Source organism: Vanessa atalanta, chromosome 25, assembly GCF_905147765.1.
Source record: "Vanessa atalanta chromosome 25, ilVanAtal1.2, whole genome shotgun sequence".
Taxonomy (NCBI): domain Eukaryota; kingdom Metazoa; phylum Arthropoda; class Insecta; order Lepidoptera; family Nymphalidae; genus Vanessa; species Vanessa atalanta.
Window position 1 is genome coordinate 3,567,980 of NC_061895.1, and position 27,979 is coordinate 3,595,958.

General features: G+C 32.0%; 1 protein-coding gene across 7 annotated transcripts in view; it reads right to left on the reverse strand.

The window, feature by feature from the left end:
- The window catches only part of LOC125073656 (latrophilin Cirl), a 282,217-nt gene that overhangs the window by 97,059 nt on the left and 157,179 nt on the right, over positions 1-27,979 (reverse strand). For all 7 annotated transcript variants that reach the window (XM_047684574.1, XM_047684575.1, XM_047684571.1 and 4 more), the window contains one exon: positions 15,576-16,016. In XM_047684574.1, coding sequence (XP_047540530.1) covers positions 15,576-15,936 — 361 coding nt within the window. In that variant the 5' untranslated portion in view covers positions 15,937-16,016. The remainder of the gene's footprint in view (positions 1-15,575; positions 16,017-27,979) is intronic.

Below are 27,979 nucleotides of genomic sequence, written 5' to 3' on the forward strand. Positions count from 1 at the left end.
TCGTTTGAGATTATTTTTATAAGCGATTGAGCTGATTTTTCTTAATTAAAGAGTACGGTAAAATTAATTACAAATGAACTATGTTATATCGTAATGCCATTATTGTTAATTGTCAAAATACAATTCCATTTCGAGAACTGAAAACAATAAAAGCACAACTATTGACATTATAATTGAAAGAACCATACAAAGGCTTTAATATTAAAGGCAAATAAGAAGAAGGTATTGTATTTATCATTATTTTTAACAATAAAATACAACACTTATAATTTCAAACCCTCATAAGCAGGTCTTTAGCTAATATGACGTACTCCTTTTTATGACCGGGTTAAGCAGAAAAGTAGGTCATTTAGAAGTTACTGCCTAAGATTACTTAAATGATTTAGATATAATAGATAAGTGTTAAATTTAACGAAGCAAAGTTAAGTGTTGCGTTATATACATGAAATTAAAACCTTGAAGGTAACATCCATTACACGGATTGGTTCCGTGTCACTCGTAACTTGCAAACAGACGTTAAAGGAAAAGACGGGTACTTAAATATTTAGCGTTTTGCTCGGAACGGCGGGTGCGGTTGACAGTGATTGCTATTAGAATTTATAGAAAAACTATTCTGTTTTTCAACTACATTTCTTGTTTTATAACTTCGCACGGCGCTTTTTTATGTTTTAATTTTATATGACGTTTTACGATGTTTTTAATTCTTTTGCAAATATTTTATTTTTTATTGGTTTTCTTTTAAACCTTTGAAGACTTGACTCATCTATTTTATTTATTTTGAGTTTTTATAATAGGATTTAACTTAATACGACTTCTTAGATATGAGAAAATTTAAATAGTTCATTTAACGGTCCCAGATCTCATTCGAGATTAATAAAAATTTTATTGTTGGCTTGACGGCTACGTCGCCATTTTGTTTGGCGTGAAATTAATTCAAAATGGCGCTCGTAAAACCGCGTGGTTACGCGAAGCGATGTGCTTAATGAGGGACGATTAAAACTGCTTCAGAATGTCGATAGGAATGCAAATTTTTTTGTACAGATTAATTTTATTTACGGTCATTTGTGAGTTCTGCAATTACGAAAAATACAAAACATAAAAATGACACCCTTCTTAATTACAATCATTAACTTTCTCGTTTAATTTTTATGATAGAAAACAGAAATAAGTGAGCTCGTTTAGTTTCTAAATCGAAACGTTTATTCATTTTAATCTAGTTTTAGGACATAATTATACATTCATTTAGGTTGTATCAATTACTAAAAAAAAAAACAAAAGTTACAATCGTATTAGCTGATAGAATCAAAATATATTACAACCATGAAACTATTACAAGCGCCTTTGAATCTTCATTTTACAAGGTTAAACTTAATACAAAGCTATTACTAGTTCAGAGTGTAGATTCCACCAAGAAGCCAAGCCAGAAACGAGAGAAAGATTTAGGCTCCATTAAGAGAATTAATAAAATCGTCACCATAAAACAATTATTGATAATAGCTGATACTCTCTAATCAATGTAATTAACAGAAATAGGTGTTGGGTTCGAATAATAAATCTTTACTCTTGAGATTTTAAATTAAATGAACTCATCATGGCATTAAATTTGAATAAAAATGAAAAGAGCCGGTGTCCCGTAAATCTGTGGTCTCGCTATGTGTGGGTGTGTGGCAAGATTGATAGCTCTATATGAAATATGTATATTGGGGCGAAGACTGATGTTGTACGATTTGGAAATGGTATCGTTTGCGCTTTGCGTTCTTATTCATTAAAATCTATTACTTAATGACTCATTGCAATTATTGTTGTTTTTAATGAAGAACTTGATATAACATATTGAAGTGTTGTCTTTTCAGTTCAAAAAAAATCTTCCAACTTTAGAGGACCTGTTGTTAGAGGTACTGTTGTTGAGGACGAATTCAAAATAAATCCTACTAAAAACATTATCGTCATCAGAACATTGAGACATAAATGGATATGTTGATTCTAAAAAATTGTCGATTTCGTTTTAAATTGAAAACACGATTTATCATAAGCATTGCGACATTAAAGTTTAAATACACGACACATTTGACGTTAAACAAAAAGATGATATACTGCATCTATTGGAGACATCATTAGTTGATGGTAAATTTATTCCAATCACATTGGGCGCGTCTATTAATCGTCCGGTCGCATTAAGCCATCGCCCTACGGCCTATAAATTAAATTCCACAGTAATGAGTTAGATTATGACGAGCTTTAAGACTGTATTAATTTAAACGATCGGGTGGTCTTAGATTTATCAATGTTTTTATTATTGTGATACTTTATGAATATTGGAATCATTTGTTTTAAAGTTTCTTTTAAAATCACACATGTTTACATTCATTAGGATAGTTGATTTTATTATTTGAAAGCTAAGGGTTTAAACAGTTTATATCGGATATCGGATATCTATATCAATCTAAACATGATATCATTACATTTTTACATTAGCAGCTTGTAAATTTCCCCCTGCTCGGCTAAGGCCTCCTCTCCCTTTGAGGAGAAGGTTTGGAGCATATTCCACAACGCTGGTCCAATGCGGGTTGGTGGAATAACATGATAACATATTGATCATTAAATTTGATGGCGTTTATTAATCACTAACCACTAAGATATAATGTTAAATGAGTTGCATTAATTATGTTTGATACCAATTCAAAAAGGTCTATTGGCTTTAATAATAACGAAGAGGAAGAACAGGAAATGGTATCAAGACTAAGAGCTGAAAAATGTAGCGGCTTTTTTTGAAAGCTCTAGTGTAACTCTAGTCTGTAAGATCAGACACTTTAGAAGTTTCTGATTTTTTATTACTCTATATTTTTATTACTCTACATGCGTAGGCACAAAAAATCTCCAATCCATGTCCACTTACTAAGTCGTCTGAGTATGTATTTAAATTTAATATAAATATATATTTTTAGTATTAATTTAATAAAAGTACCAATGTAGGTAAAGGATTCAAATCCGCGAAAGCACTGTTTTTTTTGTTTTATTTGTTTTTATAATCAATAGCGTGTTCAAAAAGGAAACAACAATGTGTCGAATGATATTCCTTCGTATAATCTTGCTCTATTGAGGTTGCAATTTAACAAATACATATATAGATATATATTACGTATTCGTCCCTCTACATAACGCTAACATAAAATCATATGATAAGAATAATGACCAGAAGCCTAGTTTTTGATAAAGGAACGTTATTACAAAGCCTAAGTGCCTTAGCATTTAAGCCATTCAAAGGATCCATTATTTTCGTACCAACGCGTTCTAGGCCCTACGCAATGTAGATTAATGATACATCAGAGAAAACCACTTACGTTTCCTTGAAGATAACAAAATTATTTTTATAATGTTCACGCATTTCGTCATGATATTTATATATTAATTTAATAAAATAGTTAACATGTTCTTTTTAAGGATTAACAATGAATCAAATATTATATATAGAGAATATATTTTTAAGTAAAGTACCTATTAAGACATTATCCTATCATAAAAACCCAGCTACGTCAAAAATTCTTCATAAGAAATATAACTTGTATTATTATTTTAATATAAACATCATCGTTGACGTAAATTTAATACAATAATTATACATTTTTCACACCCACCGTTATATTTATTGAAAGTTTTCGTTAAAAATTATGTTAATATTCAGACGAAACGTCAAATGACTCACTAATCCTTTTGTAGTAAAACTTCGTTAATAAAGACATATAAAATATTAATGAAAATGTCGCGTAAATTAAGGTATGGCAGTAAATTACTTAATAGGTGTTATCAAATTAGGTATTTTAAGCATTTTATGTTACAAAATTAGAATAATCGTATTATTTATACATATTTGATAGTGATTTGTTTTTTTTTAAATTATTCTATTCTTCATTTTAAATCCGCATGGAAATATTTTTAAGATATATTATAACAAACACACATAGACAGATTTGCAGAATCTTCAAAAATGTTTTTGATAGCTCTGTTTTTCATTAATCTGGTGTTTTACCTAAATTAAGTACACCTGGAATCATAGCACTTCGTGGGAACTTACAAGCAGTGCTGACTAAGCGTAAAACAAATTTAAACCTCACAATGAAACATTGGCCGGTCAAATTGCCTAACGAAAGAATAATAGTATCAACATATGACCCTTATTTCTTTTGTATAAAGACTAATTTCAAATGGCAAGGTCAAATATCCCTTAAGGTTTTATGTTTCGTATGATAATCCGTACAATATTATTAGACAGGTGAACAATGGAATTAAATAAAGATTAAAACTCTATTATAACTTGGGTATCAGCTTACATGTTGAAACCTTTTTAATTTGTTTCTTGGCAATTACTTAATAGACTTAAATATTAGTAAGAGTATGATATATTATATCATACCTATAACAATAAGGCCCAAGGACTAGAACACATGAAGTTTAACGGATGATTGGGGCTTCAAACCCGAGCAAAGCATCATTAAATTTTCATGTATTAAATTGATCGTGTGGTGGATTGAGCTCTAATCTTTCTCAACGAAAGAGGACTTTGTTGGAGGTTACGAAGTTGGGAAATAAATATAATTATATAAAAACTTTTAATTTCAAGTAATAACAGAACTTTAACAAAAAATATCAATTTTTACATACTATATGTAGAGAACCGAATAAGTTATCAAATGATTTTACTCATAGAAATATATTTATTAGGTGTGCATTGAAAGATATAAAAACACGATATCGAAATTTTAATATATATTCAGCTTTATGTTTTAAAAATATTGTACAATGTTTAAAGATTATATATTATTTATAAACACATATTCAATCAAACTAATTGCTATCTCTCATAAAACGAAGTCAGTTTTATATAACGACGACCTCCGTGGTCGAGTAGTGTGTACACCGGTTTTCATGGGTACGCCACTCCGAGGTCCTGAGTTCGACTCCCGGCCGAGTCGATGTAGAAAAAGTTAATTAGTTTTCTATGTTGTCTGGGTGTATATGGTACCGTCGTTACTTCTGATTTTCCATAACACACTTGTGTTATGGAAAATCAAAGCACTTGCTTTAGCTACTTACATTGGGATCAGAGATAATGTATGTGATGTTGTCCAATATTTATATTTATATAACGTCTAATATAAAAAAATCAATACAGCGCTTTTAAATTTACTCTGATCTGATTTTCATATGAGCAAAACCACAAGAAATAACTCTTACATATGACTTCATCTTACCCGTATACCAATTAAAACTTGCTTATATCATTACAAATAAATGTCAATCAAAATCCGACTCTATCATAATCTTGGTAGAATTCATACTCCGAAAACCATGACGCTCACTTTGTCATCACTTTTGTTTCTGGCTACCACTATGCACCTTCGATGTGCTATCTCTCTTTGACCTATTGAGTTTAATAAAGGAAGGAGTGGGATGAACTATTTGAAATTTCCTTTTCCAGTATTGTAGGGTTCCCATACAGGTCTCTCCCGTGAGGGTCGTTCTTAGTTCGACTGGGAACATTTGATCAAGGTGAGGCTGCGTTGATTGTATACAAGTTTACTATAGCAGTTATGTTTCGCTGAAACTATTGTAATTGGCTTTTGATTGAAAGATATACATCATGAATTCCAACATTTATACCAAGTTCGTAGATATTGCAGTAGTAATGGTAGTCGATGAGGAATAACTTCTAAGTGCAGGTATTTAACTACTGCTCACTGCTAAAGAACAATATGCCACTGTCTAGTTATATACGGATAATAATAGAGTTAATTAATATTTGGAAGTCTATCTAAAAAATATAGATTTATAAATGACAGACGCTGTGTTGGATTTCCAGTTTATTTCAATATAAGTTTTCTTATCAATAAGGCATATGTTTGGAGCATGGATATACCTATAATAATCATAATAAACTGACAAATTTTGTCGAAAAAAGACCTTATTATATATACACTCATGATAAAGTTTATTTAAAAATCGTTTCATAAGTATTAAAACCTCATTGAAATATTCATACAGCAAAATGAGTTCTGAATTTAAAATCTATTTCAATATTTAATAGATATTAATTAATAGATATTGTTAAAATAAAACGTCTTCCAACCTTTTTTACATCAACAGACTCTATTACGCGTTGTTAAATTACTCCCTGGTGTATGACCTGCGTCTTGTTTACAAACTGTAATGTTCTCGAGGCAAATTTTCCTGGTCAGAACTTCTCTTTTTACTGTGAAGGTTGTTAACGAATAAAAATCTCTCAAAAAAGGTGACTTCAAGGGATTCCCCGAGGGGCGATAGCAGTAAGCGTTGTCCAGTGTTGAATGCGTGAATGGAAATTTTAAAAACGTTTATTTAGCTTTTGTACATTAATTATATCATGCGTATGTGCAGTACGATCTTATAGCCTTTGACTACCTACACGTTTATTCCAGTTTTGACAAAGGTCTTTAAATTTTTAGAATTTCAGGAAGAATTTCTTTCATGAAAACAGTTAGTAGAAATTCGTCTGGTGTTTGAATGTCATCAAATATTTTAAGGAAGCTAAATGTGCAAGAGGCACCACTTCGCAACTAAGTTGTACGATAGAATGGGCTCCACTCTTATTAAATATATGGTGATGATGATGATTATATCGTCCTGATTTCGAACAGGGCGACCAATTTAAAGGGATACTTACAAATTGCACAGAACACTTTATAGTGCACAAATATTTTATAGTGCGCAAACACAGTCGCACTCTCTATTCGTCTCGCGCTTATAATCCGATGGGACGGAAAATCCGACATGGCCGGAAAAAAATCAGGCACAGAACGGCTTTACGTGTTTTCCGAGGCACAGGAGTGTTCGAACTTCCAACTTTTTCCGATGGAAATAGCAGGTCGACAGATATTTTAACGTGTTTAAACCCAACCTCGGAATCTGTAGTCATATATATATAGCCAACTAGACCAACGATTCAATAGCTGTTACAGCTCAACCAATAAGATACCTCTACTATTGACCACTCAACACTTCAATGTCAGTGGCTGTCTGTACACTCCCATTTTCTCAACGCAAACCGCCTTCGAAGGGTAAACTATTTGTTTGCCTTTACACTATTTATGGTCTTTAAATTAATTAAATGCAATGCTGTCTTTTTCTTTCATTAACAATAGAAGAGTTAGCAAACAGATGGAGACATTTATTAGTACTCACTGATGGTACATTTTGTGTGATTAATACATTTTAGAAACTGTTATGTATGTGGCCATAACTGTGTCGTCATCCGTAAAATCTTACGGTACTGTGAAATCTTAATGGTCTTATGTCAACGGTATTAACATATTAACTACTGTTAATTCTTGAAAAAATAACATGAAGACAATTATATTTCTATTTCCTAATACGTACGTTTATTCCAAAACTGCTGTCTTTTGTTAACAATAGACGTTATCATCGTGTTTTGTTCGATTAAATTAATTGAACTGATTCTTTTAAACGTGAGAACAGATTTAAATTATGTTTAGATCGTAAGAATAATTCATATACAAACAGAATTTTGTAGTTTTATGATGTGTACGAGTAACAACATTCTAGAAATGGTATTACATTTTTAAGCTTAAATTACTTTGTTTAATAATAAAAGTTAGGTTAGGTTAACAATACTAACCGTCAAAAACCTTTGTCTGCACCTTTATCACACAACCCTTCTTATAGCCATTGTCCTACATCATACTTTTATAAGCAATAAGTTTCAGCTTCAATGTAATTTCAATTTTATTTCCACCATCATAAGGCACAAATTCGTTTACTCCATAAAGGTCATTACTGGCAATTTTCAATTACGTCCACCTGAAGAGGCTGTACGCTGTTGTCATCTTTAAAATTATACCTCCTTAGTTCTCTAGATATTTTAAGAGCAAAATGGAAGCTTAAAGAAACTTAGCTCTCCTTTCACAAAGACAAAGTAAGAAAATCTATAAGTTATGCCGCATTGTTTCCTAGAGGACAATGGGTCTAGTAAACTTGTCGATGATATAATGCAGGCAATTTACATAGTCATGTACCGTCCGTACCCATGACATGTAATTAAAACACCTATCACATTATCAGAGGTCGATTATTCCTTTAAAGGTTATATGAGAATCATATTGGATACCTGGTAATAAATTTTCCTAACATTGTAATGACTTTACTAAATTTGAACAAATATTTTAGTACAAAACAATCAATTATAATAATTGATAGCAAAATGCAAACAAATCGTTGCTTTCACTTATAATAATAAAGAGCCGAGATGGCCCAGTGGTTAGAACGCGTGCATCTTAACCGATGATTTCGGGTTCAAACCCAGGCAGGCACCACTGAAATTTCATGTGCTTAATTTGTGTTTATAATTCATCTCGTGCTCGGCGGTGAAGGAAAACATCGTGAGGAAACCTGCATGTGTCTAATTTCAACGAAATTCAGCCACATGTGTATTCCGCCTTTGGAGCAGCGTGGTGGAATATGCTCCAAACCTTCTCCTCAAAGGGAGAGGAGGCCTTTATCCCAGCAGTGGGACATTTACGGGCTGCTTATGTAATAAGTCAACTATTATGGAAATACCCTAAGGATTCCAAATGATTGATTAGAAGAGGACAATAAATAGAAAAATTTAAGTTAAAAGTTTCCAACATTCCAAATTCAAATGACTCAATTTTTTTTCAATATTGAATCACACTTGCACAATGAGCATTTACTTAAAGATAGTCAAAATAAACACTACCACTTGTTCGGAGAAGAAAACCAATGACCAATTAAACTCAAGAGATATTTATCAATAATAAATAATATATGATAAATCAAAGATATATTAGAACCTTCAGAGCAGATTTAGAGTAAATTTGTTTTAATTTTTTGCGTTCGTCAAATAAAATGTGCATTGTCAAATCGAGCTACTGTCGCATAAATAGATTTGAAACAAAAACTACCACGACGAAAAAGAACCGGGTCAGCGGAACTATAAAACTGGCGTTTTCATCACGTTTTCATATGACACTTCTGTATTATCGCCAAAAAAGTATACGACTGTAGCGATATACAATTTTTCACATATATATTTTTTAACATCGATGTTTGATTGGATTTCTATATAGTAAATTTAATATTGTTAAGTTTTAGTTCATAAAGGTGTAAACGAAATTTAAGTAATGATCGAATCTATAATTACGCATTTGTAAATTGTTTATCTGAATTTAATTTTTCCTAATAGCATAAACCGACATTAAAGTAATGCTGCATATACATCACACAAAGCTTCAGTAGCTTTCTCGTTATTCGATATCAATTCTTGGTTGATTCTTTTCAAAGATATTCGTCATGATGGAACATTGGCAATATGCCAAGTTTAATTATGAAAATTGAAGCTTGTGGTATTCCACTATTTGGCATTTCTGAGCGTAATTTTGATGCGAAATGAAGATTTTACTACGATGTATTAATGTTACTCGACATTAAAATATATATTGCAAATAATTCTTCCAATAAAAATCTTGTTTTCGAATCGAAGCTCACGAAACGTATTAATAGCGAAATGAAATTCGAAACTATAGACTTTCACTTATTCTACTTCAGCCGTTTTATCAGTAATTAGAAAGGGTTAATGCATTTAGTTGGTACCTTTTTAGGCTTTTTAGAAGCTAATTTTATGATGTCACATTCAGACGGCCCCTCTTCCATTCATTAACACTGATTGCAATTCTCATTTGATAAAACTCGGAACCTTTTCGAGTTCCCATTTATCTACTTATCCAGGTGTCATGGATAATAGGTGAACATGTGCCTGTATAATTTTTATCTCTTTGAGTTTTCTCCGAGATTAACATCATGAATGCATTTGATAATGCTTTCTCTGGGACTTGATTTTTTAAATCTTTTTAATAAGACTTGAAGTGACCCTACCGATTTCTTTTTTAAAATCTCAATTACAATCAGATTTAATATTGATGGTGTTTTTGTAACTAATAAAATGATTCCTGATTTTGGTCTATTAGAAGTACAAAAGACGAGACAATTATTTATTATTAAATGTACCCTATCAATGTGTAAAATATTAGATCGAATACTCAATCGTTTTGAAAATAGAACAATAGTATCAGAACAAAGATTGATAGCGCAGTACGCTACAATTATAGTGATATTAGTCTCGATAAAACTTGCTATAAATCCTCACAATTCGATTATAACAAAAGCACTTTTCGTCGAAAAACATCGACATACACTGTAATTTAATTACGGGGCATTTACAAAATGGAAACTTGCCGGATATAGTTCCGACGCTTTTGTAAATAGGAGCTATGTTTTTTCTAACCAGATAACGGATAAACAAGAAAAATGGTCGTCTAAATGAAGACAAAGGGAATCCACGTGAAATGTGTAAAGCTAGCTTGGAGACAGAATTATATTTGATAACACAACTGAATTTTCATCATAACTTTTTTTTATTGTAAGCGTCGGTTTCATAAAGGTTTTTATTAATGACATTCACTACGTAATACTTCTAGTACAAAATCTAACTTTGTTATGTTGTTCTCGGTGAGATTTTTGTTCAAAAATCTCTTGATGCAGATTGCTGATGCCAAGTTTTTAAATAACATTGACACTTTTAGGTTCCAAGCTTGTATTGGTTTTCGTTTTAGTTAAGATGTATTTGTTTTTGTTATACATTGTTCTAGATTTCAGGCTGCATTTTTCTATGAATGGATGAAAGAGATGTACTTAACAATATATTGCATATAATTCCATTATAGAGTATAGCGTTATTTTTTTTCATTATGTGCAAAATTGAGAGACTTATGAACAGACGTTACGTTTGTACAGTTACAAAAATCATTTACTGATTTTAATGGCGGTTCTTCTAGGTAAAACTCACAACATTCCGAACAAGTGTTACATTTAATACAGTACACGCCATGGTATGCCCAATTTTTTCATGATTTGTATAATATCATGTTATACGGCTTCGCTTCACATTTAAATAGCGGAATTATCAAAATATTCCGGTTATTCTGTTTAGCTACCTACGTGACAGAAAAGTCTAGGTTCTATATCAATAACTTCTCCTTTCCTAAGGCTAAATGACTCTAAGAATCCATTCGAGTTTCAATTTATCACCTAGAGATGGCGTTGAATGTATGAATGAATTGAAAGTTAGATTACACAATTTAAATTCCCCCTTCATGCAAAATAGGGACGGAAAGATGAGGTCTGAGGGGGAGGTGTAGAATACATTATACTTAGGAAAGGGGAGGGGGAGGTTGAAATATTTACCTCGCGGGAGTTTGGAAGTGTGTTCGACGGAGCGAAGCGAAATCTTAATGGATTATGGTATGATTGGACCTCTCGGTTTACCTGAGGATATTTTGCACGTTTTTTTTTCTTTTCGATTCGCGGTAGATTGGTTTCTATAAAGGATTAAACGGTTCGCATCGCTCCGGGAGTGTTTTCTAGATCGCGAGCAATTAGGAAATATAACAATTTAATTTTTTTCAACCAGTTTGCAGTAGATTTAATTTGTTTTTTTTTTTTTTTCATGTATCGGCAAAGCTTTGCAATCGTTCGATTAGCAGATTGTTTCGTATTATGAAAGGGTCGAGCGAATGTTTTCTTTTTTTTTTTCATAATCTGCAAACGATTGGCTTATTCGGCCAATTATATTATTTTTAAAAATTAAACCGTTCGGAAAATGTTTCTGGATTTATGTGTTTCCTGTTACGGTATCGTGTTCATTTTCATTTCGAGTTTAATGTTATTTGCTGATTGTTTAATGTTTGTTTTTGTTTGAAATTAATAATGGCTATTATCGTTATGTAGTTATGGAAATAAATACGTATAATAAAATTGTAATGGAACCTTATTCGTATTGTAAATAGTTTCTGAAACAATATCGATGCAAGATTTATGTCCAAATTATAATGAAAGCAAGTCATAGAATATGCCATGAAATTGGAAACTTTTTTTTATATTTAAGCATTTCGATGTCCATGGACAAAATACTCCATAAACATGTAGTTTCTGATAAATTATACAACATTTCGCCTATATTCGTAACTAAGTTAACAGGAAGTTTATTTCCGCATATAGTTTCACTATAGTTGGGAAGTAGCAGTGTTTTCTTGACAGGTGATGTTATGTTATGGGTTCGTGAGTGTGTATGACAAATGTTACCAAATTTTGCTTTCAGTCATTATTTATTTAGCGCAAGTCCATCTGGATAGATACCACTTACTCATCAGATATTCTACCGCCAAACAGCAATACTTAGAACAATTCTGTTCTGGTTTAAATTGTGTGTGAGCCAGTGTAACTAAAGATACAAGGGATGTAATATCTTAGCTTCTCAGTTTGCACTGGCGATATAAGGAACGAGATGTCCCAGTGATGAGTCATAACATAATATGGCTGGTTCATATCTGGGCGAGCGGCACTGAATTTTCATGCGCTTCATTTATGTTCATAATTCATTGCTTATTCACAAGGCACAACATTGTAAGGAAACCTGTATGCCTCAAAAAATCTGCCACATCTACTAACCCGTATTGGAGCAGCGCAGAGGAATAAGTTCCAACGCTATTGCTCAAAAGGAGAGGGGCAGTAGTAACTGCTGAGCCTAGCCTTTAAAACCTATTACTTCACTTTTTACTTATACTTAAAAGGAAAGGAAACCTTCATTCACAACTATTTACTGGCTGTCAAATACCTGTATTGATACTTTTAGCGATATTGTTTATGAATATATTTGATATTGACGTTGTTCCTACGGGTTTCAAATCAATACTTTTAAATATATCGAAAAGTCTGAGTTTGTGATTCAGGAAATCCATGAGCTAATCTGCATCCTAAGTAATATCGTTCTATTATTCTAAAACATTTAAATAATTAATCTTTACTAATTATACTTAATATCCAGAGAATTATTTCTTCTAAATGGGAATGCCCTAAAATTTATCGAACCGGATTTAAAATTAACTTCGTTCAACTAAATTTTCTTAACTTTCATAAGTAAAACAAATTGAAAGATATGCGGTAAAGCAACATCTGAGAATACAATAATCAAAGTGTTAATCACGCGAAATGAAGAACAAAACCCGTAGTGTTTATCCACTTCACTGGCACATGTAAATTATTCTCCTTTCACTAGTGACTAGACTTTGTACCGTTTGTTGTATAACTATACTAAATAAATCTATTTAAAGATTTATTTAGTATTTATATATAAATAGACAATACCATATCTTTTTTTTTAAATAGGTGACTATCGTGCACCTTTTGGAAAGTGACTACTACGCTCATGGACATCTGCAACACCGGGGTCTTGCAGGTGCGTTGCCGGACTTTGAGGTATGAGGAGTCTCATTTCTTGAAGTTTGATAACATTTTCTCCATATATGGCTTATAAACATACGTAAAGATTTATCGTTTTTTTCTTTGTTTGGTAGTCATTTAAGTGCTTAAAAAAAAGACGAGTTAAAAATTGTCTCCGTCACAATTTTTTACTCAAATTTTCAATAACTATTATGGTCGAAGTACGATCACTGGCGTACCATAGCACTTATATAATATGAAATAGTAAATAATGAAAGTCGATATGGTCGTGTGGTTAGAACGCATTCATGTTAACCGATGATTGCGGACTCAAACCTAGGCAAGACCATTTAATTGCCATGTGTCTTTTCTCGCGCTTCCCTAATTTTTGGGAGTGTTTTCATAAGATACGGTAACACCAGGTAGCGCGTGGTATTTGATTTGACCAATTAACGCACGCAGTGCTTGTATTGGCCTTCAAATGGTACCAACTGATTTTTCGAAAGGATATTATGTTCATGTTGCTTATTAACAGGGTTAGATGTCACATTTCATGTGTGATATGTCTTATTTTTCTTTTTTATCCAAAGCCTCTTCCCAGTTCAGCCGGGGTCTGGTCTCCTTGTACGTCTGCGCCAGAGAGCTCCGTTCTGGCTTGTCTGTTTACTCAGATTCTCTTTCTGGGCCTCTACTTTCATATTTGACCACGAAGTTGCCCGCGGTCGGTCTGAAGTATTTAAGAATTTCTTGACGGAATGGTCATCGCTACGTCTCAGGATGTAGCTGTACAAGCGTAGTCGATACGTATGGCATAAGTCATATGCGCATATCGCATTTATATCGCATCGCATTTTATCGCGCATGGCTCTTTTTTATCTAAAGAGCACAAGCGCTATTTAATTGTAGGTAATCATACCGTACCGTATCGTATTAAGGATGAATTAGTGAATTTGTTGTTGGTACATCCCTGGTAAGAAGATCGGCATGCACAAAGTCCACATCACCAACAGCTCGAATACTATTGGGCATAAGTTTGGCTTAGTCCATACCATTATTTACGGGGTTGTGTTTATTGCGTGAAAATAACCGCGAAATCGGGAATATCGTTGGCCTGTACTTTGGCTTTAAGACCCGGGACCATTTGTTCACTGGTCTACACCATTCGGTCAGGATCTTGCTCTACCTGATCTGACGTAGTAACGGTAAACTCAACCACATACAAATATGTTGAAAACACTACAAAAATAATTACAAATATTTTTAATACACCAAGTTCTAAAAGTAAAAATTTTAACTACAGACAATATCGACTTTTTTAATGTGGGTTATTCGGTTCATAGCATTTGCTGAAAAAGTTTTATTTTATTTGTAACTTTGCTACGTCTGTCTACTTGTATCTCAAGTTATTGCTTCAATTTTAATACATTTAAATGTTTTTACTTATAGCACTTTGGTAAGAGACTCGTTTAAAACAGCGAGCTGTCCTAAATGAGTACTTATTACTATTTGATACACTATTTTTGCTAGAGATGATAATTTCCCTCAAGCCGACTAAAGTAATAAGGTTTGGACTTTAAATTACTAAACATGCTAATAACCTGTACATTAGTAATTTTGTTTCGGGAAAAGAAAATATTAAAAGAGAATAATTAAAACATTGTGAAATTCGATGGAATTGGAATCCAACAACGGTATCGTTGGTTTAACAAATTAACACTAAGTTTAAATAAAGAATTAATGAAAGATTCGATGAATAATAAAAATGATTCAATAATGCCATTCATAAAGGTAAATCAAATAGAACGCTCCTAAGCAAATACTCGAAATGTAAATTTGGTTATGAGTAAACATTTTTAAAACATTGCGGTTAATGTGTATGTTAGTGTGTTTTGTGACTAAGCGATAATTCTTAAACTTAGTTTAGGTCACTTGCCTCACGTACGAACTTAGTCATCATTGTTTTTTTCCTTGATAGCTCATTTAACTTCAAATTTCTAATTCAATTTTAGGCTAAGACGTAGCAGAGTCGTACTGTTAATGTTGGTTTGGTTTTGCGGGCACGTATGATGAGGAGGTAGACCGGTTAAGGTACCCTTTGTCTTTTTCTGTTTCATTCATGAAGATTAGTTGAGTAGTTATGGTGTAAAAGCGTTACAAATAAATAAATAAAATCACTTTTGCATTGATAATATTGGTCGGGTTATTAATTTAAGTAAAATAATTTCTCTTACCTGAACTTCTCGCTTCTGCCTGCAGTCTCGTATCCACAAATATGGCCACTAATAACAAACACATTATTGTTTTAAGTCTACAGCACCGTCCTTTAACTGATTTTCCACTAAACCTCATAGTATTATTGCTTTCACTAAAAGTTGTTACACCAAAACTAACATTATTGTCTAAACGGTAAAGACTATTATTGCTAGAATCTTTATCTTTTTCGAAGACATTTCTTTTAAAGCCTCCTTTCGTACTAGCTTCTATAATTCCTCCTCTGTCTTCTAGAAGAGATTTCAGATCTAGAAGGCTTTTTTTCTTGGTGTTCACGACCCTTTCTAAAGGTTCTGAAACCCGTTTAGGTTTAACCGTCATAGTTGATATTTTCTTATGTTTGGTGTTAAAATTTAATTTTATTTGTATCGTCAAATTGTCGCTTCATCTTGTGTTGGCATCTGAAACAAACATAACAATAGGTTAATATTATTATATAAATAAATTATATTTATAATATAATTTGCTATTTTTTTTTTTTTTTTTTATATAGGGTCACCCATATACATATGTAATTATATAAGAAATATCTATATATATACACAATATATATACAGAATGTAGACAGGTCAAGGTTGATTTTACAAACAGTAACTACTGAGTTTCTTACTGACTAGTTTTCTTCTCACATACAAAATATATTTTGATTTTACTTTAAACCATCTCCAAAGAATATTTTTAACTTATTTTGAGTAAAATATTTAATTTATTTTACGGTTATTATTCATTTTGTTTTATAACGTTTGTTTAAGTGGAAGATCACTGTTACAATTCTATCATAAAACTTACACGCAATTTGTTTCGCTAACTCGCCTTATTTTTATGAAACAACACCATAAACAAGCGCCTTGAGAAGCTTTTATGTTTCCGTTCGCTTAGACTGTATTTCAAAATAATTCGTTTTGTTTCTTCTCAATAATAATGCTATAACAGGTTACAGACCATGTAACTACCTATACTTTTAGTCTAGGTTTTGTACAACATCTTTCAACAGTTTTAAACCCGCGACCCGCCCTTTGCTGCGGCTTCATACGGGTGCAATTTTATTAATAAAAAAGGTCAACATTTTAGCCTAAGCCGAATGATTTTTTGGCCGCGATTTGGATGTAGTCTACAAATATTTCACTAATCACCAGTTTAATTCATTAATTATAATCAATATATGAAGTGTAATCTAAATCTCGTACTCAGTTAGTCCAATTTCTACTACTTTTTTTTAAGTTTATTTGTTTGTATGCTCTTATTTCAGGATCTTTCAATACAATTTCAAAAATTCATTCATTTTATTTAATTGAGAAAGATAGATTATATAATATAGCTATATATCAAAAAGGGAGGATCAGTAACGTTTAACATTTGTCAAACCTCATACAGTAGCTATTTTCTTTATAAAAGGAAAAGGCCAATACCTTCTCGTGGAACTGTTCACTGCCGTGAATGTCAGTAAAATGGACCAACACTTACAAATATTGTCTTTAAGCAATAAAACTATAGACGTTAATAAATGCATGATGTTAATGGCCTAATTAATTGTCAATTTAAAAGCACTTTCCCTCAATAAATAACTTTTAATAAACCTTACCTTATCTTTAATAACCGTTGGTTATAAATATAACAATTTTATACGATGAGGTCCTTAGAGATGGTTCATAGAATATTGGTGAAAATATAAACGCGAAATACAGGAAAGGTGTAGCCAATCTAATAAGCAATTCATCAGTCGATGTGACATTGTGTTATCGTGTGTTAGGGGTTAAGGGAGGGAGCACACCTGCGTCCTTCGAGGAGATAAGAATGAATGAGATGAACTTGTTCTTGTAGTATTAACGATCGTCTAGAACTAACGAGCTTTTGTTGGGACCTCGTTATTTTTGATCGATTGCCTGTGCCAATGACCGAATGTTTTTGAATGTGTTGAATATTATTCGCTGAGTGAATGATAAGCGCCAATTACTCGCGTCTAACGCTTTAGTCGAGTTTAATATTTGATTGGGTGAGTATCAATCTAAAAAAAGTACTTTTTTAACGTGTGATCCCACAATATTATGAATGTATATAAATTGTTACGGGCAGATGAATGTATTAATGAAAAGGGGATAAACTCTGTTATTTGTACTTACAAGTGAAAAGAATAGATAGGATAGATAAAAAATGCAAACAAATACAAAAAGAAGGTTCAATAAAAGCAGAAAATACAATTGATATGCAAAGACAGACTTATTACTATTAACGGTCATTAAATACAATTATATTGGAGAATCGGGTCTGGATACTATAAAAGATAAAAATGAATTCATTTTTTCAAGTATATTCGCAAATATGTGAGCGTAATTGTCCCTTTGTTAACGAATTAAATGTAAGTTTTATGTTTGATCTCTATGCGCTGCTATAACGATTGAATTGAAACTTTTTTGAGTCAATCAGTATGCGCTCACGAAGTTTCTTGATCCAAAATAAGAGGATATTTTTCTTAGTACGTTTGTCTTTCAATATAAACGTACTATAAAAGTAACAGTTCTGTAAATATCCCACTGCTGGGTTAGCATTCTTAGCGGAAAACTCGATAGTAATCCACATTGTAACCCAGTTTATAGTTACCTAAAAACTTGCAACAAATGTTTCCAATTTCCGTAACATATTGTATTAAAAAATGTAACAAAACCTAACATCCACGTTCAGATGCAGTTACGAACTCAGGTGCAGATCGCGCAGCATCATTAATCTCCCGCTTTTATCCCTCCACATTACTTCTATGGGATGGACACTATCCTTATGGGTTTGTTTACGTTCGGTTGGGATCACATACGAACTCACAGTTGGGAGATATATATGTATGTGTCATATACTACAATTAACATTTACTAGGAGTGAAAGTTGACATACTTATATATATTAATATTATAAATGCGCTATTAATTCTGTCTGTCTGTTGCTCTTTCACGATCAATGAGCTCAACCGAATTAGATGAAATTTGATTTGAAGCAAGCTTGATCTCCAAGGAAAGTCACAGGTTACTTTCTTAAGCATAACACCTGACGAAGAACCTCTGTATTTATATATATATATATAAATACGAGATATATAAAATATATTTAAATAAAAACTTTTTTTTATTTTTCGGTTTATATATAACAATTACTCATTAAAACGAATAATTAGTATCTGTGGTTAATGTAACTGAGTTTGTGTATAAGATGTTTCTATTTAGTACATCCTGAAGCTAAGTCCTAGCCTCAGGTGCGGACCGGACTGAATCATTAATCTCCTCTGTTATCCCGCTGTACTTGTTTTAAAGGATAGAAATCCTATACGTATTTATTTCAGAACTTTTTTATTACAAACCTAACAAAATAAATTTCCATTTTTAAATGATACTCTACAGTCAATAGGTTTATATGTTTCATATAAAATTAAATGTTTTGCCAATAAACTGTCAATGCTGATCCAAATAGATTTCTCTTGAGGAGGTTCAATATGTATTGGTAAGCATGTATAGAATAATTATCGGATATATATAGATTTATTCGCGATATTTTCCTTTGTTACTATGAAGAGATACTCGCTCGGATTCGGACTTATAATCTTTGGCTTTCATTTACATGTTTTAACCACTGGGCCATGGTGAGCAATTGTAATGATAAAAACTATTGAAATATTTTTTATATAAACATTACCCTGTCTGACCACCTCGTGTAAATTCTGAATAGTTTTGTATAACATTCTCCTTTTCGATAGTTTAGTCTATCGTTGAAGAGCATTCGTAAATTTTTTTATTAAATAGTAAGAGAATCTTGTCAACAAATAAAACTAAAGTTGAAACATAACAAATCGAATAGCACGTCGATGCAATATTTTTATAACGTTTGAAAATTTGTCCGTTCCACGATAAAAAGGTCGTAAATGAAAATTATTAGAACTCCCCGGGGAGGAGTTTGGAGTTTCATTGGATACTGTGAGACCTTTTGCAGGTGTCATGAATTATTGTGTCATAGCAGAAGCTTCATTGCGCGTGAAGATCTACCATTATATGAGAATAGTTTGCGGAATGCTGTGAACAGATATACGGAACCACGATGGATGTTGTTTATTGTATTTGGTATTATGTGGACTATGTTTTATTTCTTTCCAATAAAAGTACATTCTGTTAGACATCAAATATTTTAGAGTAGTTCGTTATAGTCTGCACATGTGTTATTCTTGTAGTCAAATTATTTTTTATTCAAGTAGGCTCAGAAAAACACTTTTGAATTGTCATCTCACAGTGTTGAGCTCATTTGTTACTCTTCGCCATTCCGATTACAGATCATGTAAGTAAAATTAATTTTATCATCAAATGGCCTTACGATATTAACTTCGCTGTCAAGAACAAGGTTAATAATTAGTACGATTAAAGCACTTAAAAACTTAGTGACGCATAACTGGATTTGAACTCAGATCCTCTGGTTAAAATTCACGTGTTTCAACGATTGAGCCATCTCAACTCAACTATTCATACAAAAATCCTCTGTACCCTAATTCTCCTTATTTACCTTCAAACGTTCAAAGACGAATAAATACAGAATTAAAGCTATTAGACGGTTAAACATCTTAAATAAATTTGTAGCTATAGACATTACGTTAATATCCCTGATATTTACGGGACTTAATAAAATATTATTTAATAATATAATTAAATTATAATGTACTTCATTCAATTTCGAAATTATTAACAAAATAAATACAAATCACTTTCATAAAATAGTTTATATTAAAATACTTTCCGTCCACGCATGTGTAGTGGGGGGAGGGGGAAAGTGTCCTATGTCGTTTTCTTTCTTGATAATGGGTATGCTAAATTTCACTACGATCAGTTGAGTAGTTAAGAGACGAAAGCGTCACTATTGTGCCCATGAACACTATGAGCAGTAAAGACTCGGTTACGAATTTACGTTGTCTGATTGTTTTTATCCTAATATAAGAAATTGATGTAAGATATATCGAGGTCAATGAGCACTGATATTTAGAAACGTTTGACACCTTCCTGTATTACAACTAAATTTCCATGTGCTTAATTTGTGTTTATAAATATCCTGAGCAAATTTTCATGTGTCTTATTTCAATGAAATTCTGCCACATATGTATCTGTCAAACCACATTGTAGCAGCTTGGTGGCTTTCTTTAGCACAGCAGTGGGACGTTATCAGGATGTCAGTGTCCCTATTACTTTTTTCTAAGTTTTTAAAATTTTACAATATTTTACTAAAACACTTAGTAAAAACACCTTTGTCTATTACTTAGACACTGGAGTCCGATACCGAACTCAATAAAAACAAAATTTGCTTGAAAAACTAGTATAAGATATTCTTGTAATCTAGTACAACTTGTATCGTTGCTAATAAGATGGCTTATAAGTAAGTGAAAAAAAAACAAAAGAAGGAAAACAGCACACTCGCTTTGACACATTCTTTTTTATAAAAAATGTTGTAAAAAAACGGTTGATTATATAGAAAGTAATGCTATTTAAAATTAAATCAATGATCTGTATTATATATACATATAAATTAGTAGTCGTAGGCGCGAACAACCTTTTTCAATATTTCAATATTTATATTTGGCGACCATTTCGATAAATTAGTAACAGTTCGATATTAGATGGTACTGCTGCCAGCTAAATTTCAACTCAATCGGAGAAGTAATTTAGATTTTTTGTTGCAAGATAGCACCCATATAAACAGATCAACTTCAACAAAGTTCGTAGACAAAACCCGAATTTGTTATTATGTGAAAGAATTTCAACGATATCGCAATTAATTGGGGTTTTTTACGTTAAAACCTACGCAGACTACTTTTTATTTCGTTTGAATACGAAACATAAACTATTGAAACTTACTACTTCATAAAATAAAGATAAACACACACACATAATTGTTTTTAAGACGGCAATTTCATATTTTAAGTGAATTAATTTATAATCATGCAGCCGTTGACAGCTGCGAGGGGAAGCCAGTAAGAAATATAAACAGTAATTTATCCTTGCAATCCCTAGGTCCATTCCTCTAGCTCTAGGGAGGGCGCAGGTGCTGCCCCCACTTGACGGATTGTTTGTTTTATCTCTGGTTTTGTAAGTTTTATATTTTAGAGAATTTGCACTTGCAACGTTTTTACGTAACAGATTAAACGTCAGATTAATGTTGAACAATTTATTTTCTTAACTATATATATGTATTTATTGGACGATATATGTAACCGTAAAACTTTTAAGTTACATTACATTTATAATCTATCTAGTTAGATTGTAAACTGACGAAAGATTGTGAACTATAACCTAATGCATACAATTTAACGCAATAATAATTTGATATATCATAATCTATCGAAGTGATTTATAATGAGCTGGTTGTCCAAATTTCGTCCGGTCGAAATGAGAATTTTATTTACTTCGAACACTACCCTACCGAGACCACTCTAAGCCATACACCCACTCAAATGCACACAAAAACAAATGAAGTTCGGTTCAACAGTGTGGAAAGACTTCAATTACATACACACGTACTGAAGATTTATATATATACGTACATGAAGATATAGAATAGCAGACAGGACACCTACTGGCCCTACAGAAACCAATCACTAAAATTAATTCAATAAATTAAATATACGTATTATTTTTATTCCTCATTTAAGTTACAACGAAAGGACAATAATATATTTTAATATACATTAGTTTCATTTAATACTTCGTTCACAATTTTCTAATTCACTAGATTTATTGTCTAATTAACTCCTCACTAAAATATGAGCAAAAGTATGTATGTATGGATGTTACTCTTTCACGCAAAAACTACTGAATGGATTTTAATGAAACTATAGTTAATACATCAGAATAACACAGAGGTTATAATTTATAAGTGTGTATAATATCTGACAACCAACTTCTAAAACACGAGTGAAAACGCTGACGAAAACTAGTATATTTAAAAAAAAATACTCACTTTGAAGATTACTCAACACAATCAGACAGACGCAACAATTACATATACAAAAAACTAAAAATAATAAACTTATTGTACTTCCTTATATTCTAAGCTATATTTAAAATGATATCCGTAATATTAGAAAACATTTTGTTTACACAGCACATCTGATATTCTATGAATAATTCAATATGCATTTTCTTTATAAACTAGAGGTAAAAACTAGATGCCGGGTCTATCGTTAGTAAGGTTTTATACGCAAGTCTAGTCCTGGCGTTAATCTTTAAAAGGAACGCTGGAGACGAACTAAATTTAGACTTGGAGTCTGACTTGCCCTCTGCATTCTTGGTACGGTTCTGTTGAGTTATGTAAAATGTTTTTTTAAGGCCTTCGTGTTGATATAAGAATATCTAGTTGTATATAATGCTGGTACTTATTTATTAAAGTTGAATATCTATGTTAATAAATTATGAGATGTTTTTTTGTGTTATAATGACAAATCTATTTAATCAATGTACATGAAACTTATGTCAGACGAAACAGCTGTTAATAAGGTTTTAGTATATAACATGTCAGACAACATCTGATTTCGGTTTCGTTTGCATTTTAATAAAAATATATATAAATACTTTACATCGGTAATTAACATTAATAATGATAGCATCGAAGTTATTTTACAAAAAATAAATACTTGACATTTTGATAAGCAGAATATTTTTTTTTTTGCTGTCTGTACATTTCCTGTTAAGGACTTGTTTTCCCTTGTATGGGAAGGTATCGTGGAAGGTTTAAAAGTGTAAAAAGAGCTAGTCTAATGGTGACTATAAAATGCTTAGACGTATCTATACATTTTATTATAATTATGTTAAGTTAAAGCAGGTGAAGTGAAAAATGAATATAATATAATTACTATTTGTTGAGTTTCTTGTCGGTTCTGTTTAGTATCTACATATCATTTAGGACCAAGTATTTATGTACATGTTGTGAAACATTTTATATATATTTTATAAAGTGTATATTAAAGCTGGGTTAAAACCTCCTTTTTTAAGGGGATTGTTTGAAGACTATTCCACCGCCCTGCTTCAATACAGGTTGGTGGATACAAAAGTGATAGATATTCATAGGTTACATGCATTTCACAATCACTACCGAACATATGAATATGCATATAGTTTAAACACAAATTAACACATAAAAATACAGAGGTATCTTCGGTAGAGATTCACGTGTTCTTACCACTAAAATATTTGAGCTTTGATATTAACGAACTAAAAAATATATATGTAACTAATTATTCGAAGGTATATATATATACCTATATTGATGATGTCGTGATAATTTTTTTATTGCATAGCCACTTGATGGTAAGTGGTCACCACCATACACAATGACGCTGTAAGAAATATTAACCATTTCTAACATCGCCAATGCACCTCCAACCTTGGGAACTAAGATGTTATGTCCCTTGTGTCTGTAATTACTACAGGTACTGAGTACTGTTGATTAGCGGTAGAATATCTGATGGATGGGTTGTACCTACCTGGATAGACTTGCACAAAGCCCTACCATCAATTGAATGATATATTTAATTTATTATTTATATGTGCAAACTGTACTGAGTTCCGCAGTACAAACTGTTCCAAATTTTTTTCCAAAGTGTTTCATTGACTGCAGTTGTCATTATTTAGCAACCAGCCACTTGTGGCTCCTTGTTCAAGACAATTTGGCGAATGCGGCGGCCGGTAAATCCGCCTTTCAATTCGAATGCATGAATTTTCATACGTGAAGTGCCTTGCACTGCGCTCGTTAAGGACACTTAATAGTGCATTCGAAGTATCTTAAAGCTTTTAATTCTAACAGTTTATATAATTGTCATGGTTCGTCTATTAAATATTTAATAATGGTAAAATATACTTCATTCGAATATGATCTTACAAGCACTATTTTAAAAGGTTTTGAGTATGGATGTGGATGGATATAGAGGTAGGGGACGACCCAAGAAACGATGGATGGATTGTGTGAAAGACGATATGGTTAGAAAGAATGTTACTTGTGAGATGACGTCTGACAGAGAAGTATGGAAGAAGAAGACATGCTGCGCCGACCCCAAGTAAAATTGGGATAAGGGCAGGAGGATGATGAAGCACTTTTGAATTAATTTCAGAACATCATGAGTAACAAAACAAATTAAATTAATTAGTCGTATAGAATAGTTATATATACTCGTAGTTGTAAAATATGTACTTGCATGTGGAATACTTGCGCACGGACTAAATCCATGCTTTTATTATCAAAGCTATATATATAATACGAAAGAAACTCAGTCTGTCTTTATGTCTGGTACGCTTCCACGGTTAAACCGCTAATCGAAATATAAAAAATTTGGTCAGCTCCAGCCCCAAGGGTTAGGCTTTTTATATCTAAAACTTATCAGTTCTTTAAATTTTAACTCGTGATTTTCGGTTGAAATCATTTTATATGATTTATTATTTAACTCGCATTAAATCTATCCTAGCGATTCATATGATAGAAACTTTTTAGTTTTGTGACTCCGTTTTTAACGTTTAACTAAGCACTGAATTCATATAATTAGTTTAAAATTACATTCGAGAAGCCAAAACGAGCTAAAACAAGAATACTAAACCAAGTACACTAATGAGATTTGATGAAACTAACGCCGGAAAACTCGGGAAATTTGTAGTGTATACTTTATATTTAGCACACTCTTTAATTTTTATAATTATTAAATCAATTACGAGCCGAGACCGGCCAGTGGCTAGAACGCGTGTATCTTAACCGATGATTGTGGGTTCAAAACTAGGCAAGCACTACTGAATTTTCATGTGCTTAATTTGTGTTTATAATTCATCTCGTGCTCGTTGGTGAAGGAAAACATCGTGAGAAAACCATGTGCCTATTTTCAACAAAATTCTGCTACATATTTATCTACCAACCCGCATTGGAGCGGCGTGGTGGAACATGCTCCAAGCCTTCTTCCAAGGGAGACGAGGTCTTAGCCCAGCAGTGGGAAATATACAAACCGTTGCTGTTGTAAGACACTTACGGCTTATTAAAAATATCATTTTACAGGTGTTTAGGTTTCCTAACAATTTCTACAATACTTATTGCGAGATCATGAAACTTATTGATACAAACTTGCTTAAATCTTAATATCAACTCTCCACAATACTTGGAATAAAACAAAAAAGGTTTTATACGAAATGTCATAAAAAATATACTCTCAGGCAATATACCTTATTTTAAATCTAACACCTTTACTTATTTATCATAAAACCATTCTAAACCTCGCATCCCAGTTCCAACTAGCCATAATTTGACACGGTTCCAATAAGCGAGTCAATAAAATGACTCGAATTATTCTCTAGAACTGTGCCACCTTAAGGTTTATCTACGAGAAATGAATACGGGATACTGCAGATTCAATATTTTCCACTTACAACCGCAGCATAAGGTTTCACGACGAGATATTACGTACATAAAAACTAAAATTTATGGCCCTGCATCACACTTAACCGATGTTCCGCTAAAATTTTAGTTAGAAAACACACGAACGGATGTTCTGTGTGTACACGTCGCGTTAAGTAATAGTTACCATGTGTTGTGACTGTTTTCATATTAGCTTTTAAATGAATATGATATCGTGAAGATTAAGTGAAAATTAAGGAAAAAAAAATCATTTTTTATTATATACGTGTGGAGTATTCTTCAAGCTAAATCAACTCGATTAAAAGAATTACACAATAAGTTCCTTTTTTTTCGTAGTTAAAAATAATTTATTACTTTTTTTTATATATAATTGTAATTTAATTTGTATAGCGAAGGTAATATTAAATTATATTATAGGTATGTATGACTATTTTTATACATGACTTGTCTGTATTGTCTTTATTCACATAACAACAAATGAAGGATGTATATACTATTCACAAGAATATTTTTCAATCAATAATTATTAAAAACAATTATCCTTTTCCAACAAATATAATAATAAATATAACATTCTTACATTAATTACATTGTGTCAAATACACTGAGTCATCAAGCCATAATTGTAAAAAAATTACAGCACGTAAAACTAAACTGACGTTACGCGTCAGAAGCGTTTAGCTCTCTTAACTGGTACACACATAAAGACGTTGCAAATTTTACTCCCAACTAAAGCTACCAGAGAAGATTTACATATAACACAGGAACCAAACAAACAATACATTCCAAGCGTTTGCAAACGAAATATCAGCCCGTATTCTCCCCAAAAGCTACGTAAAATAAAAGCATGTTGTTTCGTAAAAACTAGATTGCAGTGACAGCGAGAAATGTTTCTGTGCACCTGGTTTCCAGCAAGATAGAACAATAGATGCTAGTTCTCGGTCATTTGTAAGTGTCCACGACGGATTACGTTATAGAAATGTTTGACAAATACTTTACACTTCTTGCTGTCTGAATGCGCTTTTATAATTTAATTAATTTAACGCTATGTTAAAAGTAACTGTCTGTAAATCTTTCTGCTGAGCTAAAGCTTTTAAACCGTTAAAAGAGGATTGGAGTTTATTCTGCGCTGCTGCAAGTTTGGTGAGTGTGACGAGATTGAATCCACAATCTTCGGTTAAAATTCACGTGTTCTTACCACTGGACCATATCGCCTTATTATTTTAATAATTCTAAATTTCACGTTCACATATTCGCTTTGTTGAATGCTCATGTAAAATATCTACTGTGATTATAAGGTTATGTTATTACTACGTGTAAGTTTCTCAAACGTTTTGACAATTACTTTAGTTTATATTTTTGTTTGTGTGAACGTGGATTTATAGTTGGAAAATTGTATGCAATTTAAAAATATTACGAGAATTTATTGTTTGAAAAATGTTACAAAAGGATTTTCGGGTTCCTTGTTTCCCTTTGTCAAAACATTTTATTGCAAATCTCACAAAACATTTCTGCCGACAACATATATTACATACATGAATATATATATATATATTTTGTATGAATTTGACAATTAACTTGGTGGTAACATTTTTTGTAAACCCGTTTGGGTATGTACCACCCACTAATCCCGTAGATACCGCAAAAATTTCGAATTGTTAACTTTGAATTTAAAACCAGATTGAGCCAGTGTACCAATAGGCAGACAAGATATATCAAATTTCAATTCTCAAGGTTGGAGATGAAATATATAGAAATAGATAATTTGACAGTTTGTTTTAAAATGTTGCCATAAAAAAAATAAACTAATAAGAAAATCAAATACAATTAAAATAAAATTCAAACGCAATGGATTTAAGGGAATTTAATACGGTCAATAAAAATCTACATCCATCAAATCATTTTTGACGCAACCATAAAAGATTTATACGGTAACATTCCGGATGGGATATCCGACTCATTT